Below are 19,860 nucleotides of genomic sequence, written 5' to 3' on the forward strand. Positions count from 1 at the left end.
GACTTGATTACATCTTAACAAAGAAGCTTCAACGCAAAGACACTAAAAAAAAAAAATGTGACTAGACGAGACACGAAACCACCACAGATGAAAAAATAAAAAAAAAGCTACGAAAATTATGGATTCTATAACGGGACGAGACAAGAATTGACCTCACAGGAATCTAATTCACACGCTACATGACCCCCTCTCTCACTTTTTTTTGTGTCTTTTTCTCTCACAAATTCTCTCTGTCTCTCCACTCTAAGAATCCAAAGCCACCTTTGTTTTTGGGCTAAAGCACTAATACCATATATGTAGTGATGGTCGGTAGTTGGTGATGGAGAATACATCCATCCCTCTCTATGGGTCCTAAAGTACTATGCCATGTGAAACATATGACCATATATGTAGTTTTCATCTAAAGGGCTTTCCAAGCCAATCACCAATATTCGGGCCTAAATTTCTTTAAATAAAATTATACTATTTTTTATTGGCCCGGTTTTAGCTCTCAGCCCGAATTTGTCTGATAAGGAACAGGTCTTAACACTAACAATTACCGAAACATCTGACCCATTGACATTGACAGTCCTACTTGGGTTAGGAGTATAAACTTGATTGGCTGGCCTGATGGGTTATCAGGCCTACAATGTTCGGGCCACGTATAGGCCCAATAGACTCTTTTATGAAATTAATAAAAGGCTGAGGTAGGCCATCATTTAGCTGGGGACCCAATCATGGCAAAGTCAATTCATCATGGGCTGGAATTGCTAGTCCATTCTTTTTCACTATTTCAAGTTTTCAACCACCTCTAAGGAATTGCTATATTTATTGAGGTCCAAACTCCCCCAAGTAAAGAGCTGGGTTTTGGCCCAATACAAACCATGGTGGACCCCTAATATTTCCATTCCATTTTAATTTATAAAATTATTATTTTAAGAAAATTTGTGGGCCAACCATTAGACAGGCCAGATTTGGGCTAGAATTTTAGCCCAGGGTAGCACGACCACGTTAATGACCCAACCCATTCACAGCTCTACTTATGTACATGACCAGAACCGAGCCTAGATAAATATAAAACGATCAGATTATCAGCCAATGAAAAATTCATTGTCAGCTAACAAAAATCTAGATATTATTCAGTTCATGCCATGGTGTTCTTTGGAGATATTTTTAATTTTAATTGATAAAATGATGTTAAATTACATATTGAGTATTTCCATCAGGCACAACAACAGCACTAAAGAGACATTTGAGGCCAAAATCATATCCCACAAAGGAGGGGATTGTGTAGAAAGGTCAAGTTGTTTTCATTATAACAACCCATTAAAAAGTCCCACCCATTTTATCACGATCATTAAGAGGCCTTCATATAGGGACATCACAGCCATGTTCACATCTGTATAGTACCGTATTCTGTATTATTTTTGTCATACATTACACATACGTATAAACTTATTGATTCCGTAGCTTCGAGAGTCCTCTAAATCTTGTGGGTCTAGTAAGTGTAAGTGTGTTGGATCCACAATGTTCTTCTTTGGGTCAATTATGTTGTTGCAGAAAAACTCCCTTAGATTGATAAACTACAAAGACTCAAACAAAGAAAACAAAATAGAACACACGAGATTTACCTGATCCGACAAGATTGCTTACGTCCACAATGGTGATAATAATTCTTTATTGATGACAACTATGAAAATACACAACAATACAATACAATTTTTACAATTTCAGAACTTGGAATATATATGGCTTCCAAGGGTGAAACTCGCGTTTTTTAAAGATAAAAATGCCCTCAGAAGTTGTACAAACTCCCAAAAATCTCAATCATGGGACCCCTTTGAGGTTGAAGATTGAGGGGGAGGGGTTTGCTTAGTTCCCCTTGGCCAACCCCTGCTCAAGATACACCCAAATATAACTCAAGTTAAGGCCACAAACCAACATCTTTAATCTCACTGATTCAATCAAACAACAAGAACTAACTATCATCATCAAAGTCCAATCCCAACGATTTAGGTCATTAAAATGAATCATATTCATTCATTTAGTTATGTATAAAGTCATGTATATTATTATTGATAGTTTGTTTGTATTTAGTTTTACAAACAAACAAAAATTGAACACAGAAAAGTTAGATTTCATACAATCTGGATTGACAAATCGTAAGGTGTTTGCATGTATTGGGGGGTATCCCCTAAATTTTAAAAAAAAAATATATATATATATATATACCCATGGTGGGAAAACCATCCAAACAAGCAGCGTCCTACGATTAGTCAAATTTGAAATTCTGTGAAATCTTGTATTGAATTTTTTTGTATGTAAAAATTATTCCCCATTTTTACTATCTAGATCTTTATTCTTTTGATTCTTATTCTCACTCTTTTAACATCTTCAATTTCTTTGAATTTACCTAAACCATTTCTATATTTACAACAAAATAGATAGGGATGAGGAGAAAATTGTTTAAGATGAAATTTTGATGATGATATTTTTTATCTAAGTCAAGTCAAATTAAGATATTAAAACTACATCCAACTGATAGAGCCAACAGAGTCACAATTTGTTATTTTGCTCTTCTATAAAGAAAAATAAAATAAAACAAAATCACCAATTAAACAATTAATTGATCAACTTTATATAGTTGAACAGTCCATCTACATTCTTCAAGTGGGACACATTTAGTAACAAATAGATGGAGACATTACAGACGACTTAACACTTTACCACTCTAAGAGGGAGGGGGGACTTGCTTAGTTCCCCTCGGCCAACCCCTGCTCAAGATACACCCAATCTATAACTCAAGTTAGAGCTATAAACCAACATTTGTAATCTCACTCATTCAATCAGACAACAAGAGCTAATTATCATCATCAAAGTCCTATCCCAACGATTTGGGTCATCAAAATAAATCATATTCATTCATTTAGTTATGTATAAAGTCATGTATTTTGTTGTTGAAAGTTTGTTTGTATCCAGTTTTACCCACACAAAAAAAATAGAGTATAGAAAAATTAGATTTCATAGAATCTGTATTGACCCATCGTAAGACGTTGCATGTATTCAAGGAATCCCCCAAATTAAAAAATAATATATACCCACAATGGGAAAACCCTCCAAACATGCAACGTCCTACGATTAGTCAAATTCAAAATTTTGTGAAATCTTGTATTATATTTTTTTGTAAGCAAAAATAATTCTCCATTTTTACTATTTAGATCCTTATTCTTTTGATTCTTATTCACGTTCTTTTAGCATCTTCAATTTCTTTGAATTTATCTAAACCATTTCAATATTTACAACAAATTAGATTGACAAGAGGTGAAAATTGTTTGAGATGATTTGATGGTGATCATTTTTATATAAGTCAAGTCATATTAAGATGTTGAGACTACATCTGATTGAAATAGCTAATAGAGTCACAAATTATTATTTTGCTCTTCTATAAAGAAAAATAAAATGAAACAAAATAATCCATTAAAAAAATTAATTGATCAACTTTATATAGTTGGACAGTTGCATTCCATATGCTTTCTTCAAGTGAGACACATTTAGTAACAAATAGATGGACAATAACTAAAGTTAGGACCACAAACCAACATTTGTAATCTCACTCATTCAATTGGACAATAAGAGCTAGTTATAATTATCAAAGTCCTATCCCAACGATTTGGGTGATCAAAATGAATCATATTCATTCATTTAGTTATGTATAAAGTCATGTATTTTGTTATTGAAAGTTTGTTTATATCCAGTTTTATCAAAAAAATTAAACACAGAAAAGTTACATTTCATAGAATTTGGATTGACCAATCGTAAGACGTTGCATATATTGAGGGCGGTCCCCCAAATTAAAAAATATATATATACCCACAAATGGGAAGACCCTCCAAGCACGCAACGTCCTACGATTAGTCAAATTCAAAATTTTATGAAATCTTGTCTTTAATTTTTTTGCATGCAAAAATAATTCTCCATTTTTACTATTTAGATCTTTATTCTTTTGATTCCTATTCTTGCTCTTTTAGCATCTTCAATTTCTTTGAATTTACCTAAACCGTTTCTAATTTACAACAAATTAGATTTGGATGAGGAGAAAATTGTTTGAGATGAGATTTTAATGGTGATAATTTTTATCTACGTCAATTCAAATTAAGATGTTGAGACTAGAATTAAGATGTTGAGACTATATCCGACTGATAATAGCCGACAGAGTCACAATTAGTTATTTTGTTTTCTATAAAGAAAAATAAAATATAAAAAATTCACCCATTAAACAATTAATTAACAACTTTATATAGTTGAACAGGTGCATTCCATCTGCAACCTTCAAGTGGGACACATTTACTAACAAAAAGATGAACACATTATAGACGACTTAACACTCTACAGCTCTAAGGGGGAGGGGGGGTTGCTTAGTTCCCCTCTTAGTTCCCCTTGGCCAACCCCTTCTCAATATACACCTAAATATAACTGAAGTTAGGGCCACAAACCAACATCTATAATCTCACTCACTCAATCAGACAACAAGAGCTAATTATCCTCATCAAAGTCCTATCCCAATGATTTAGGTCATCAAAATGAATCATATTCATTCATTTAGTTATGTATAAAGTCGTGTATTTTGTTATTGAAAATTTGTTTGTATCCAGTTTTAAAAAAAAAATTTGAGCACAGAAAAATTAGATTTCATAGAATCTGGATTGGCCAATCATAAGGCATTGCATGTATTGAGGGCATCCCCAATATATATATATATATATATATATACCCACGATAGGAAAACCCTCCAAGCACGCAGCGTCCTACGATTAGTCAAATTCGAAATTTTGCGAAATCTTACATTGATTTTTTTTTTACGCAAAAATAATTCTCCATTTTTACTATTTAGATCTTTATTCTTTAGATTCTTATTCTTGCTCTTTTAGTATCTTCAATTTCTTTGAATTTACCTAAACCATTCAATATTTACAACACATTAGATTGAGATGAGGAGAAAAAAAATTTAGATGAGACTTTGATGATGATAATTTTTATCTAAGTCGAGTCAAATCAAGATGTTGAGACTAAATCCGACTATATATATAGCCGACAGAGTCACAATTTGTTATTTTGTTTTCTATAAAGGAAAATAAAATAAAATAAAATCACCTATTCGTTTTAGCAATGTTGGATTTACATTAAACAATTAATTGATCAACTTTATATAGTTGAACTGGTGCATTCCATCTGCATTTTTCAAGTGGGACACATTTAGTAACAAAAAGATGGGCATATTACAGACGACTTAACACTCTACAGTTCTAAGGCTGTAAGGTGTGGAAAAAAAAGTGAAGAAGAGACATATAACTGTTCAAGACCCTACAACTCTCTCTTTTTCATACAAATAGAAAGGAATACCTTTTTTTTCATATGAAAATGATGGAATTAGAATCTTGTATGGCCTACAATCAAATTACAAGATGTTCGATAATGAAAGCCTTTTTTTTTTTTTTTACTTACTTTTATTGAATGAGTGGGATTATTTTTTATAATTCCTTCTGTCAACTCTTGGGATTACTTTATTTAACACCCAATTCGAATTCATTTTAGATTTTAATCCAAGAAATATATCTTGGTTTTGAAAGTGATCTAATTTTATCTGTTACATATTATAATAAAAATAACCTAATTTTATCTGCACCCAAAATCCAAGATCATGTGGGCAAATATTTTGATTTAGAGCTATTTTGTATGGAGCTGTTGATCCCACCACAGAATGCCATGTGGTACACTCTTTTTGAACAATTGTTCCATCAAATATTGGGCCCACCCATTGAATGATCCACACCAATAATCATCTTGGTTGGTGATTACTCTATATCATGGATATTTTTAATTAGTTTTAAGCGATCAATGCCTAGAAATTTCTTATTAGGCTAATTTTTATATGTAGATGGATAAAACATTCATGGGTCGGTCGGTCGTTGAACCTTAAGAGTACACCACAAGAAATTTGCAGTTGGGTCCATAATTATTTTTTCTTTTATCAAATGCCAACAAATCGGCAGTGTGTTTCCCTCCAATAGAATTCAAACACTCACTTGTTCAACAACCTTATGAGTCTACGACGTTAAAAAACAAAAACTTGATCCCTATGGGAAAATACAGCCTCTCAAGTGATGTGTAAGTTAGAGCATATGACACGTACAGATGAGATGCAAGAACGTTCAAGGGATTCTTTAGAAAAATGAATTCTAGAAAAATTAATTGTATTGATCTCTAAGAAGTTCGTGTTTTTCCTCACATTTTAATCTTAAGGTCGATGCAATTCAATAACTAGTACCAAAATCGGTGCTTATGATTTTTAAATTACTAGCTCATGCATTTTTTTTTATTGGTTAGCATATATTTTATTAACGTGTGCCCTAAGGGCACATGTTAAAGTCCAATAAATACACCTGGAAATTGGAATCTGAAGGTATTTTGGGAAAACAAAAAATTTTAAGGGCATTTTTGGTACAAAATCCAATTTCCAAAGTGTAGTTATTCCACATTAACATGTGCCCTAAGGGCACAAGTTAAAAAAGTCCTTTTTAAAGAGACCAGTAACTATGTGCTTGTGGGAATTAAGTAATTGGCAACTCCTTAAGCCTGTTTTTAACGACACCAATAACTAGTTGACAGTTGGAATTGAACTCAAATCAGAAGACTTCACCAGAAGACCTTTTATGGAAGTAACCTTTGTACCTTGTTTTCACTTTCATACAAAGGGTGTGTCTTTTGTTTGAAAAGTTCACAAAAAGGGTATGAAAGTAATAAAAAAAACTTTTATAAAAATCATGAAAGGGATTTAAAAGCAGCTGCCCTTTTAGGTAAAAATAAATAAATATCAAAATCAATATATGTCTTTTTTGAAAAAATATTTTGAAAAAATGAGTAATAATTAATATTAGGAAAATGATGTAAGTAACATTAAAATTGACATCCATCCTCTCATTGCTGACGTGGAGTACGTACGGATCCACATATGTTTTTCAATGAGATATGAGTGAAAAGCATCTATGATTATAATGTGCGCACCTCCACATCAGCAATGTGAGAAATAATATCAATTTTAATGCTACACCGACATGATTCTTACTATTAAGAATTTTGTTAAAATAATTTCCTTTTTGGCGCACGATCTTGACACCTTTTGACATGTTTGCTTACAACTCAACAAAAGTTTGACATGTGGTGCAAATGACATAAGCAATAGAAAGAAAGCTTCTCTCTCTTACTCACATGTCCTTTGCCCACAGACTTATTTTTAAGATTTCAAATCTTAAAAACAATCATTGAGCCCACATTGATTATTTTATTGACAATCCAACAACACAACTCTCTAGATTTCATAAAAATATTCAGATTAAAATTTAAAAAAAAAATTCGAACTTGATCCAAAGTGTTGAAAACGGACAACTGCCAAGCATCCAAATTTAAAAATAAATTTCAATGGTGAAAAATAATATTTTTTTTCTTTTAAGTTCATATAATTTTATCCTCTATAACTCAATTTTTTCGGATCATATTTTTGAATGTCACAAGGTGATCAGATCAAAAAGTTTCTTTTTTTTCACTATGGGTTGGAGAGAAAAAAAAAAGGGCATTATATTATCAACACTCTACCACTAACCTATGAGTAATGCTTAGGTGACTTTGGATTTACTCCGATTCTCACATTTCTAACAAAGAGGTGTGCAACAAGACCATGCATGCTTTTTTCCTTAACCTATTTCAGTAAAACATCCATAAAATATCTTAAAATATGTGTCTTTCAAAGTAATGTACGGATGTACATATGATTTTTTTATTTTTATTTTTTCTTGTTTTTTGATAAGTAGATGTACATATGATTGTGAAAAGTTTTGTACAAAATGTACATTAGGATTGTTCTAGTGCTAGCCCAAAATTCCTATACGTCAACTTAATTGCTTTATGTTTGGCTGTCTATTACGCGTGGGTATCTACACACCACTCAACTTGTTATTGGAGTATTGGGCCATTGAAATGGAAAAAAAGAAGGATAGATAAAATAGACCCTTAACCAAACTTTGATTCTGTCCTTAGCCACGTAAGTCCAAACCCTTGTCATTATAAATTCCACTCATTCCCCCAACATCTCATGTTCTCGTGGGGTTCCTCACAGAAAGATAGAGAGAATTTTCCTATTATCCTTGTATGGGAATGAAAATGTGTCTTGTGTTTTTCCTGTTCGTATGTTCACTTGGAGCACCGACTTCATGGGGTTCTAACGACCAAAGTCTAGGAGAACATCTCCATAAAGAGTGTAGTTTTACTACTTACCCAACTCTTTGCATTGAAACCATATCAGGGTTGGGGTTAGGGCATCAAAATGCTAATATTGTCCCTGCACTTGTTGAAAATATTAGAGATCAGACCAAGTTGCCCACTCTACATCCTTCAAATCCAAGCTATCAACTTGAAACCCAAGATGATGGACTCCATGCCCACTCTTCTATAGGTAGTAGTAGTCTCATCTTTGCTTCTCAAAATATTGAGGTGCTACATTTATGGTACCTTTTTTTTTTTCTTTGTGTGTGTGTGTGAGAGACAGAGAGACAGAGAGATCTATCGTTGAAAATTTGCATTGTGTGAGTGCAAAATATGGTCTACCTCCTTGATCATGCCTAGCTTCTTGATCAATCTGATCTTATACTTCTTAATGAATAATTAATTTGTACCTACAATTACGCTTCAACGATAAAGTCAGGCTAAATTTTAAACTTTAAATGAATAACATTAAAGTTTGAAAGCCCATGAAATATTGAATAATACCTTGATGTAATTGTACAATGAAAAGGGTATAATTATCTTAACTTCTTAACAGTGTTTCTTGTTGACTAAGCTCTTATGTGTCTTCACTTGCAGGGTATTGTGTTGAACTTATGAATATGTCCCTCAAAGCCTCAATCAATCTCTTATAGCTTTCAAAGACTCCCCAACAAAGAGGAAGCATGACCTCCAATCATGGTTAAGTGCAGTCTTGACTTTTCAACAAACCTGCAAAGACTCGGTCAATGGCCTCTCCGGTGACCTAGTTAGTAAGATTTCCGATCACATGGACCATCTATCAAGGTTGGCTAGTAATTCATTAGCTCTCATCAATCGAATCACCAACGAACCTAAGAGTACTACAAGCCGACGTATCACATCGGAACAAGTTTTTCCAGAATGGGTATCGGCCAAAGATCGGAAACTCCTCCAGACAACTACGATACGAGCAAATGCAGTCGTCGCAAAAGATGGTTCGGGGAATTATTTGACAGTATCTGAAGCGATCAAAGCAGCTTCTGGTGGACGGTTTGTGATCTATGTAAAGTCTGGTGTGTACAAAGAGAAGATTCACACTAACAAAGATGGTATCACTTTGATTGGTGATGGGAAATACTCGACAATAATAGTGAATGATGCTAGTGTTCAAGGGGGGTCTACCATGCCTGGATCAGCCACATTTGGTATCATCTTCTTCTTTTTTCATATTTTACGTCTTTCTTTCTCAGTATCTTTTTGTTTCTTTCTTTCTTTCTTTCTTTGTGAATTTGTTTTTGTTAAAGAAATTTAAATTATTAATTAAGTCTAAATGCGTCCTCACTTATTGGTGTTAATTATCATTCTTACTAAAGTGGTTTAGACATATCCCTGTGCTCTCAAATTGATGACATGACATGCTCCCTTTACTTAGGTCTTCATCGAGGGACCTACTTGAAATGACATAAAAATTTTCTTTCAATCTTCAAACATTAAGAATAAGATTGAATTTTTTGGGTGAAAAAAGCGAGGTTTTTACGAAGAGTTTGAAGACGATGGATAAGGTAGAATTATGAGAATGGATATAAAACTTCATGAATTAAAATTAACATACTCAGACACATTTTGAAAATACTTATGTATGAAATTATTTTTATCTATTTTCATAAAAAATTATTTACCATAAAAAATGTATATACATAAATAAATAAAGGATGTTAATTTAAACTTACCTCTCCTACACAAAATATATTAAATTTAATAAAACTCACCATTTTAGATGAAACCACCAAAATACCCATATTTTAACCTTTAAAAAATTATCTTTATTTTGTTAAATTATGGAATGTGTAGAATTTTTCGTAAATTTAAATAAAACAGTGGTTATTTACTCTCTTTTTTTTATTGCTTGGTTGGGATTAGTAGTTATAGTTAGCATTTACTATAAGAAAGGGTTTGAACCTTAAGACCTTGGGAACAACCTCTCCACAAGGTCTTACCCCTTAGTTAAGTGGTCATTTTTTTTTTTTTTTTGGTTATTTACTTTGGTTAAATCAAAAGGGTATCAAATTAAATTTATGTTTTTGGTACAATCTACATCCACTTTTGTCAAAAAATAGATAAATATTTTAAAAAAAAACGCATCTATTTGTGTAAAACACCCTAAAAATAAATTATCCTAGAGGCTGTGGGGCTTTAAGGTATGGTATTTTGAGAGATGTAAAGGTTTTTAGCTATTGGTTGAAGAAGAGGGCATTTAGGTAATTTTTTATTAATCTTTGAGAGAAGACCGTGTATGCCACCAGTTTGAAAACATAAGTATATCTGATATAGTATTTTGTATTTTTTTTCCTTTTTTTATTAAATTTCAATTATTCCATATTCCACGTGGGACAAAAGGGCGGCTGCTTTGAAATTGCCAACTGCCGACACCTTTTGCTTATTCTTTGCAATTAGTACTTGTAGTGAGTGCATATTTCCATGCAGTCAATGGATTCGGTTCGGATCAAATCACTTTGGAACCGATATAATAAATCTTGGATTGGATCCAGATGACCGGATCAGATCCAATGACAATGGATTAGATTCTATAAGCATGAGTCATGATTTTTTTACTCGACATTTTTCACTCGTTCTGTACGCAGCTGACACCATAGATCTTTTTTTTTTCTTTTTCGGGATACACATGGAAACAATCAACAGTTCTGTGCCCTTGGCAGGTCAACCGAGTACAGATTGGGTGAAAATTTTTCAAAACATGAGTTAGAAATTTTGCAATGGGCTGATTTTTGGTGAGGATGATCTCTATGGTGAGGAGATCATACTCACCAAAAATCAGCCCATTCTAAAACTTCTAACCCATGTTTACAAGTTGAAAAATGGTGGACCGTCCATTTTTTGTAAACTATTTTTGATGGCGTTAGAAGTTTTGGAATGAGCTGATTTTTGGTGATGATGATCTCCCCACTGTAGAGATCATCCTCACCAAAAATTTGCCCATTCCAAAACTTCTAACTCATGTTTTGAAAAATGTTTTTGTCAAACAATTAACCATTGAACGGGACCTATATATATATATATATAAACAAAATATTTGACATATGCAATTCATAAACTTTCTCATTCACATATTATTTGATTTGGGTCCCTATCAAATTATCTATATATGATTCATATATAGGTTATCAGCATCATACCTAGTTTTTACTTTTTTTTTAATGAAATAAAAAATTTATGGACCGACTGACCCCATGAATTAATGTCTCGCTAGTGATTTGATCGATACCGAACACACAGCGAGAAAATTTTCAAACAATTATTAGGCCATTCTCTTTCCTAAACAATTATTCATTGTTTTTAATTATTTTTGGAGGGGGAAACCTAAAAATATAATTATTTTTTGTAATATTTACATCCCCAAACTTCTCTAATGGCAGCAATTAGTGGTTACGGATTTATCGCTCGAGATATCGGATTTCAAAACACAGCAGGCCCTGGAGGTGGTCAAGCTCTAGCAATGAGCATCGCTTCCGATCACTCGGTTCTCTATAGATGTAGCATTGCAGGCTACCAAGATACTCTATACGCCCTCGCTCTTCGCCAATTCTATAGAGAATGTGACATATATGGGACAATTGATTTCATCTTTGGTAATGCGGCAGCTGTTTTCCAAAATTGTAACCTTGTTTTACGTCGGCCTGGGTCTAGGGGTAGCTACAATGTGATTTTGGCTAATGGAAGGGAGGACCCTGGACAAAACACTGGGTTTACCGTTCAAAGATGTAGGATCATGGCGAGCCCCGATTTTTCTCCATATAAACATTCGGTCGCATCGTATCTAGGAAGACCATGGAAGCAGTATGCAAGATCGGTGATCATGCAATCGATCATTGATGATTTAATTGTATCAAGAGGTTGGATCGAGTGGGAGGGAAATTTTGCATTAAAAACACTTTATTTTGCAGAATATCTTAATTCGGGGCCTGGTGCTGGAACTTCAAAGAGGGTGACATGGCCTGGGTTTCATGTAATTGGACCTGAAGAGGCTATTCAGTTTACTGTGGGAAAGTTCATTAGTGGAACTTCATGGATTCCTTCTACTGGAGTGAATTTTTATTCTGGGTTTGAATGATAGTTACTTGGGTTAAAGGAATATTGTATTTATAATTGCTTTATTACTGTTTGATTGGTGAGGATTTGAGTTCGAAGTGTACGTAGGACCAATCGGTCTACAAATGCTCACGTATGCACAGTGTTTGATTTCTACATGATTGGAAGAACTAATTAATAATGTTAAAAGTGTGATTATGTTATTCTGTAATTTAAAAGTAAAGTCAATTTGTTTAATTTAATGCTTGTGGTCACATTGGAAGCAATGAAGCATTAGAACATGATGAAGATTGAAGCCCATGAGATTTTTCTTTTTCTTTCATCTTTGTATTTGCTAAAACTTAATAAGTAATTCTTCATCAAATATAGACCTAAATTTATCTGTTTTAAATAACTGTTTATCTCAAAAAACAAAAACAAACAAAAAAAAAAAAAAAAAGAACAAGAAGAAGAAAGAAAAGAAATCAAAATCTTGTCTGCACTAATGAAAACAAAATTAAGAGGTAAGAACATAACATAAATACCCTGATTTGATTGATTGTTAGCCCTAGCTCCTAACTAATCTTTCTATCATAGAGGATATCAAGCTAACATTTTTAGGTGAATCTTAAATGTCCTCCAAAGTTAGAAAAAAGTCTAAACAAAAAAGGGTTTTATTGTAGAGCTGTGCTGGGGGGACTTTGTTTCTCACTACATTTCACACTCGCTGATGAGGAGGTGCACACGTAACCATAGATGCTTTTCACTCGTATCTTGAAAAATTACATCTATGGCCACCACATCAATGCAATGTGAAACAAGGTGAAAAACAAAGTCCTTCTAAGATTTTCCTTTAGTGAAATACTCTTACACTACTAAAACTTTTTGTTTTCTTGGAGTGGTGAATGGTATTAGTGTCTTGCACACATAGTTTTCCATCATAAGGATACATTTTGGGGTCAATTAAAAGAATTTGCTTTCCTCCATTATAATTTGTCCAAAGTCAAGTCTTCTGACATTAAAAGTAAGATCATGTCTTTGTGATATATACGTCGTATAGAAGATGCCGTGGTGAACACTTACCTACTTCCTACTACAATCTAGCTCTATTGCAGCATGTCACTTTAGAGTAACATCCAAGGACGGACAAAATGAAAATATGCAATTAGGATTCATGTTAGTGATTATTTTGAACCGGCCACTAGACAAGTAGAGTTTGAAAAACATACCTATGTATGTTAAAAACTAAATAAAATAAAAATAAATACATATGTGAGTGATAGTCCCCCCCCAAAGCCTAAGTATCAAGCCCTAGGCTATATATAAACCTAGGGCAATCCTCACCTTACAAGTCAGTTTTGAGAGGATGACTTAGGCCCATGGACTTCTCCAATATTCAACAAGTAGAAATTTTCTGCCTGATTAAGTTTTATTTCATAATGTATATTAAATTTGACAAATGACGATTCTTTTTGTTTGTTTTTGGAAAAAAATGAATTATGATTCCTTCTCCTTATGTTTTTATTCTTCCACCAGTAACATCAAGACAACAAAGTAACAACAACAATATTAATGTTATTAGGAAAATAAATGCAATGACGACTAATTCCTATCGCCACTAGCTTTTCTCATACAACCCAATGAGAACTCCAATCTTTTAGAAGAATATATTATATATCTCTCAGTCTATAGGGCCCCCTCATTGGAAGAATGTGACATATGGTACCAATTAAATAAATAAGACTTGAATATGGTATTCAAATCTCCAACCAATGGTTTGGGGCATGAGCTTGGCCTAGGCCGGGGACCATTCAATTACCAGTAACCCATGGATTGGTTTGATTTAAGGGGCATGGACATTTGAAGTCAAGATGGTATATATGAAGGTCCGTGCCGTGCCAATTTGCTAAGTTGCGTTTAAGTTTGGGAGTGTTTGATGCGGCTCAAAACCACTCACATTTACTTACTATAATTATTATTTGACCACAATCTCACTTCTCTAACAAAACCAAAAAAAAGTCAAGGTGGGATCAAGGAAGTTATATTTTGTCAAGAGCTGTAAGCAATGGCATAATTAATATTACTCTGGGGACGGCAATTTTTTTGTCTTACTTGGATCAGATGACCACGTGGCATTTTTAATTTCATTTTTTGAAGAATGGTAGACTCGGGGAATTTATATTTTAATCGGATTAGGACTCCTAATAGAATGTAGAATAATGATTTTCTAATGCTCCCTGTGACACACACACAACCCCATACACCCGACGTTTTTCCTTGGGATACACAACTGCACATATTGATGGAGATGTATAATTGTGTATCTCGAGGTGAAAATCTATGATTCTAACCTATGCCACATTTAGGGGTGTATAGGGGCATCAGAAAATCACGATTCTAGAATGTAATCTCATATTGGAAGAAGAGTCACGATAAACTAACTTGAAAAAAGCCATAGATTTTTAATCTATAAAGAAAAGGGGGAGGAAAAATTACTTAAAGGACCTTGACGGAAGGACTTCTTTCTTAATAGTCCATAAGTTTTGGGTGGTTTCTTAATCATTCATTTAATAAGTTTTTATCTTTCTAAACAGTCCCTGGATCTCATCTCCCACATTTTCATGATTGAATGTCTTAATTATTCAAATTCATCATTTTCATCTTAAAAAATTGGATTTTTGGCATCTCAATCGAATTTTGGAGACTCAATTCTATCAAAAATGATTTAAGAATGAAGAAAAAATCATTTTCAAGGGATTTTTCAAATATTTTAAAGATGCATATATAATGAATTGTGATTTTCTGATGACCCCTCTGACACATGCCTCCTAACGTGGCATGGGCTAGAACCATAGAATTTTCCCTCAAGATGCACAACCATACATTCCCCATAAATATGTACAGTTCACTATGTGAAAATTGAAAATTTTGACAGATCAAAAATTTGATGGACCAAAAGCCCAAAAAGCGAATTTTGACGGCTTATGGTCATTGAAAATTTTGATGATCCCCAATTCGACGGCTTAGAGCCATCAAATTTCTCCCCATCTTCCATCAATTTAACAGGTTCGATCTATCAAAAATCAAAATTTGACAATGAAAATTTTGATGCCTTGGTCCGTTAAATTTTATGAAATTCAACAGTCTTGAGCTGACAAATATAGGTTTGTTGTATATCCCAAGAAAAAGAATCTATGATTCTAACACATGCCACATTAAGGGGCGTATGGGGGTGTTAGAAAATCATTATTCATGTAAAAAAACAATCTTATTTTTTGGATGAAAATCAATCAAGAATTGTTCTTTTGGATTGAAATCAAACAAACAAATCATTATCTTAAGTTTTTAGTCTATTTTTTCATATATTTTAGTAAAAAAAAACTCAAAAATTAAAAATGGGTGGGTTTTACCAATGTCGAGTTCACCACTTTTTATTTAAAAAGTGAACTCGACAAGAAATAAAAAGCCTCGAGTTCAATAGTAAATAAAAAGGGGTGAACTTAACAATAAATAGTGGTGAGTTCGACAATAAAAATTGTGAACTCGACACCAAATAAAAAAGTGTCAATTTTTTTAGTAAAAATAGTGAACTTGACAGTAATGAGGGATCATTAAGAAAGAAAATTTTTACTAAATGTCCTATTATGCTATTGCGTAAAACTTAGGGACTACCACGATGGTCCTTTAAGTAATTTTCCCAAAAAAAAAAAAAAAGGAAGGAATTCGAGAAGTGGAGAAATTGCAATGACTAATTATAATCCGATTCCCTTATCGTATGCTCTCTTACCTGGCAGACAAAACCATAAATCTTTACTTGTGTATCCGAAGCAAAGGATCTACAGTTCTGTTAAGGGAGCGTACTAAAATTATAATTATTTGTAACAAAAACTCAATGATTTTACAAAAATTTTAAGATTATGTTACTAAAATTTACCTAGTGTTGATCCTCGACGTTGAATGTATAATAGCATAGACCCTCTACGGTTTATCATCAAGGTTTGACAATGCAGACCATTTTTAATTACAAAAACATTTTGTTATAATTATTCGTTTAGATTCGATGATAGCCAATGTTTAGGCTCGCACTAGGTAAATTTTTGGAAATATACTCTAAAAATTTTGCGAAATCATTGAGATTTTGACTATCATTTTAGATTTATATAATTTTGGAGGAAATATATATCAAGGTTAATAAGTATATAAAAATAATTTTAAAACACATAGAAGAAAGAGAGGAGAAAGTGAGAATCATTGGTTGAAAGCTCCAATGGATCGTGAATCGAACACAAGAAATGATGGATCTACAAGATTTGTGATCATTCTTTAAATCTAGAGGTTTGTTGGTGAACTCCAATGGTTGTTTTGGTAGAGAGAGTGGAGAGATCTCTCCCTTATTCGATCTTATAAAACGTTGGGAGGGAGGAGGTTGTAATTTTTAAGAATATTATCTAAGGGTTTACAAAAGAAATTGTAGGTAGGGGTATTTGTGTCTAAAAATATGAGTCACAATAGATGCTATTTTGAGTATTAAAAAAAGATGTGCTAGAATGATCTCAATCAATTCATATTTTCCTGATGTCGACTTGTGCACAGGACCATGGATGGATGCTTTTTACTTGTGTCTCGATGAAAATCATATATGATTGTACACACCTCTATGTAAGGAAAGTACGAAATGAAGTCAATGTTTGAGGTCACTTCAGCATTAATCAAAAAGTAGCCTATTTTTGTCATTTTGTGGTATGAAATTGTCATGTTAAAAGTCCTTTTTTTTTTTTTTTTTTTTTTTTTTTTTATATATTACTTATTTTGATTGACATATTTCTAAATGCACCCTAAATTTTAGGTCGTACCTTAATGCTCCCTCAATCCTATAAAATGTCAAATTCAAATTGTCTAGATCGACTATTCAAATTATTGAGATGAATCATTTAAATCGTTAATCTTGATATTTTGAATTGTAAATTTTAACAATTTGAATAATTAATCTCAACAATTAAAAGAGAGGGTGAGAAGGCATTAAGAAAGAAAAAGTTTACTAATTATTGGATTATTAATTTACCATTGAAAAGTAGGGGTATTTAGAAAGAAATACTTCTATATATCAGCGTTCATTAAGTAATTTTTCCAACATTTTATGACACGTGGAATTTTGCCACCCGCATTATCCACTGATAACGAATCTGGACTAGTTTTATAAATCAACAAGTCATTTAAATTATGAACTGTTGGAGGACAGACATGATTAGATTTCTTTGACACTAAGATTAATGCAAAAGCCATACTAATGCTTTCTTTATGAAAAGCCATGGCTCCACATAAGATACATTTTCTGTACCAAAAATTGACTCCAAATAGATAATCCTAACCATTTATATAGCACATTAAAAAACAGAGTAACATATGATCCCACCAAATTCATGAAATTTGATCAAATTTTGATTAGAAATATCTATTAAAATGCACCGGTCTGGTGGTTGAGTTTGATATGTCTTGGTTATGAAAATTGATAGAATTATATTAATGAAATGTATTTAAATGATATAAATATATAGGACGAATTATAACAATTATTTCATATCATACTTTTTTTGGGAAAATGTTTTCCAAAAGCATAACACGAAAAAGAATTAAAAGAAACAACAAAAAGATAATACAAGGATTTATATGATCGGGCAATTGCCTACATCCCATAATGTATACAATTCTTACATGATGGGTTAAATCTCAAAATCACTCATGATTCAGAGTATTATTCATTAAATTCATGTATATCTTTAATATTATTTCATCGTTTCATTCACGAGGAGCTATACGAGAAGAAAGTCTCAAGTCCGAGACTCCGATTTTGAAGGAGATGAGGGTGATTAATCCACTATTAATGATAAAGACTGATCCAGAAGGATCTACATACATAGCCTATAGTTATTTGAGCATAACTTGATAATACAGACTCGAAATTCAATGATTCCAAAAACATTGGAAAGAAAATTCGAAGGGTTACGTGACAGAATCTCAAACACTTATTATGGAAGTATTTCGACATTGTTTACCCTTTCGAAATTACGGTTAAAATTAAATTTTATAGAATCTTTGACTACGAATAACTCTAGTATGATAATGATTTTGAAGTTATGACAGAAGAGAGTTTTGATGTACTTAGGGTTCTTAATTCAATTAGAAAGTAATTAGAATTTTACCATTTTAGATTTACTACACAATTAGTATTTACTATTTATAATAAGTAAGCCAATTAGAATAAGGTGTAATTTCTTTACGTGAGTCTGCAAATTAAAGTAGGATTTTGTTTCTTTCTTCTCTTATAAATATGTTGGTAACTCTGTTTGGAAGAACAAGAAGTAAAAAAAGTAATTTCTTTTCTTTGCAGTAATTTAATATGTTCTTCGTATGAGATGTGTTATATATATAAACACCTAGGAATAATAGACATCACTCCCAACATTAGGGGTTTAGTGGCATAATATATGTCGTACTTTGAGTCTTATTCTCCATATAACTATTTCACTTGGCAGAGTATATAGTTACAAATCATACTTTGATTCTCAAGTCAATTTATTATATTTTAAATATTCTCCTTTAATTTACTATTCATTTGGACGAAGTTGAAAATTATCAGGTCAATTCTGTCTCATTAGACGATCGTGAGATGAAGGTTATTATATTTTCGGGATCACGTCAAATAAATATGCTTCGATTATGAAATGTCTGCCAGGTGGACCACATGGAGTGGTGGAATCCATTTCTGATGATATATCCTACACAAATAGCCTATAGTGCACATAATATGATATCTTTTGGTACATTACTTTCATATGGATTACTCAAAAATCACACATATAATATGATCAATTGGGATATTTATTTTATTTTGGACCTTTTTATCTCAAGTCTTCAGCGTGGAGAAGTCTAGCTATTAGGAAGACTTTGACATAGTGGTTGACAGCTTTTCCTTGTAATGGTTCATTGATCCGTATTACTTGATGCCCACATTTCTTCATCTCGATTAGATATTTTTTTATTGGGATAGTGATGTCACATTCTTCTTTATACGACTTGTTGAATGGGTTTGCCTATCAACATCCCCTCTCAAAACTAACTAAAAAATAATTCATTTAAAATTAATAAAAGTGGTGTCAATGAGTTGGCTGGATTGCGATATTTGAATTGAGAGAGAAAGGTAGGTGATGAGCTTATCCATGCATATAATTAGAAAATATATCATGTTTAATTTAGAGATTATAAATCTTGAAATCTTATAACAATTTGTATATCATCATAATTATCAAAGCTTTATCCAAAGACTTGGGATTAGAACAACTAGAAATCATGGCCTCCATTCCATTCTATCTAGAATCACTTATTATTCATACATGAGGTCTATAAAATAGTACGTAGTTGTACACTTTTGAGATATTAAGTGGTTAGTATCTATGGTTTGATATTCAATTATGTTGTGTAAGGTCACATTCAATCACCTAA

General features: G+C 32.6%; 1 protein-coding gene across 1 annotated transcript; it reads left to right on the forward strand.

Annotated features, from left to right (window-relative positions):
- Positions 1 to 8,907: 8,907 nt before the first annotated feature.
- On the forward strand, positions 8,908 to 12,623 carry LOC147410237 (putative pectinesterase/pectinesterase inhibitor 17). Its single transcript, XM_086433028.1, has 2 exons — positions 8,908 to 9,479; positions 11,709 to 12,623. The coding sequence occupies exons 1-2, from the start codon at positions 9,083 to 9,085 to the stop codon at positions 12,401 to 12,403; spliced, it is 1,092 nt and encodes a 363-aa protein (XP_086289154.1). The 5' UTR covers positions 8,908 to 9,082; the 3' UTR covers positions 12,404 to 12,623.
- The last annotated feature ends 7,237 nt before the right edge of the window (positions 12,624 to 19,860 follow it).

Source organism: Akebia trifoliata, chromosome 1 (assembly GCF_017979445.1).
Source record: "Akebia trifoliata isolate Shusen 1 chromosome 1, ASM1797944v1, whole genome shotgun sequence".
Lineage (NCBI taxonomy): Eukaryota > Viridiplantae > Streptophyta > Magnoliopsida > Ranunculales > Lardizabalaceae > Akebia > Akebia trifoliata.

Excerpts from the sequence above, each read along its gene's own strand:
- LOC147410237 (XM_086433028.1), top strand. The coding sequence starts at position 9,083 with ATGGACCATCTATCAAGGTTGGCTAGTAATTCATTAGCTCTCATCAAT. Across the intron at positions 9,480-11,708 it reads GCCTGGATCAGCCACATTTG|CAATTAGTGGTTACGGATTT; the intron begins GTATCATCTTCT and ends CTCTAATGGCAG.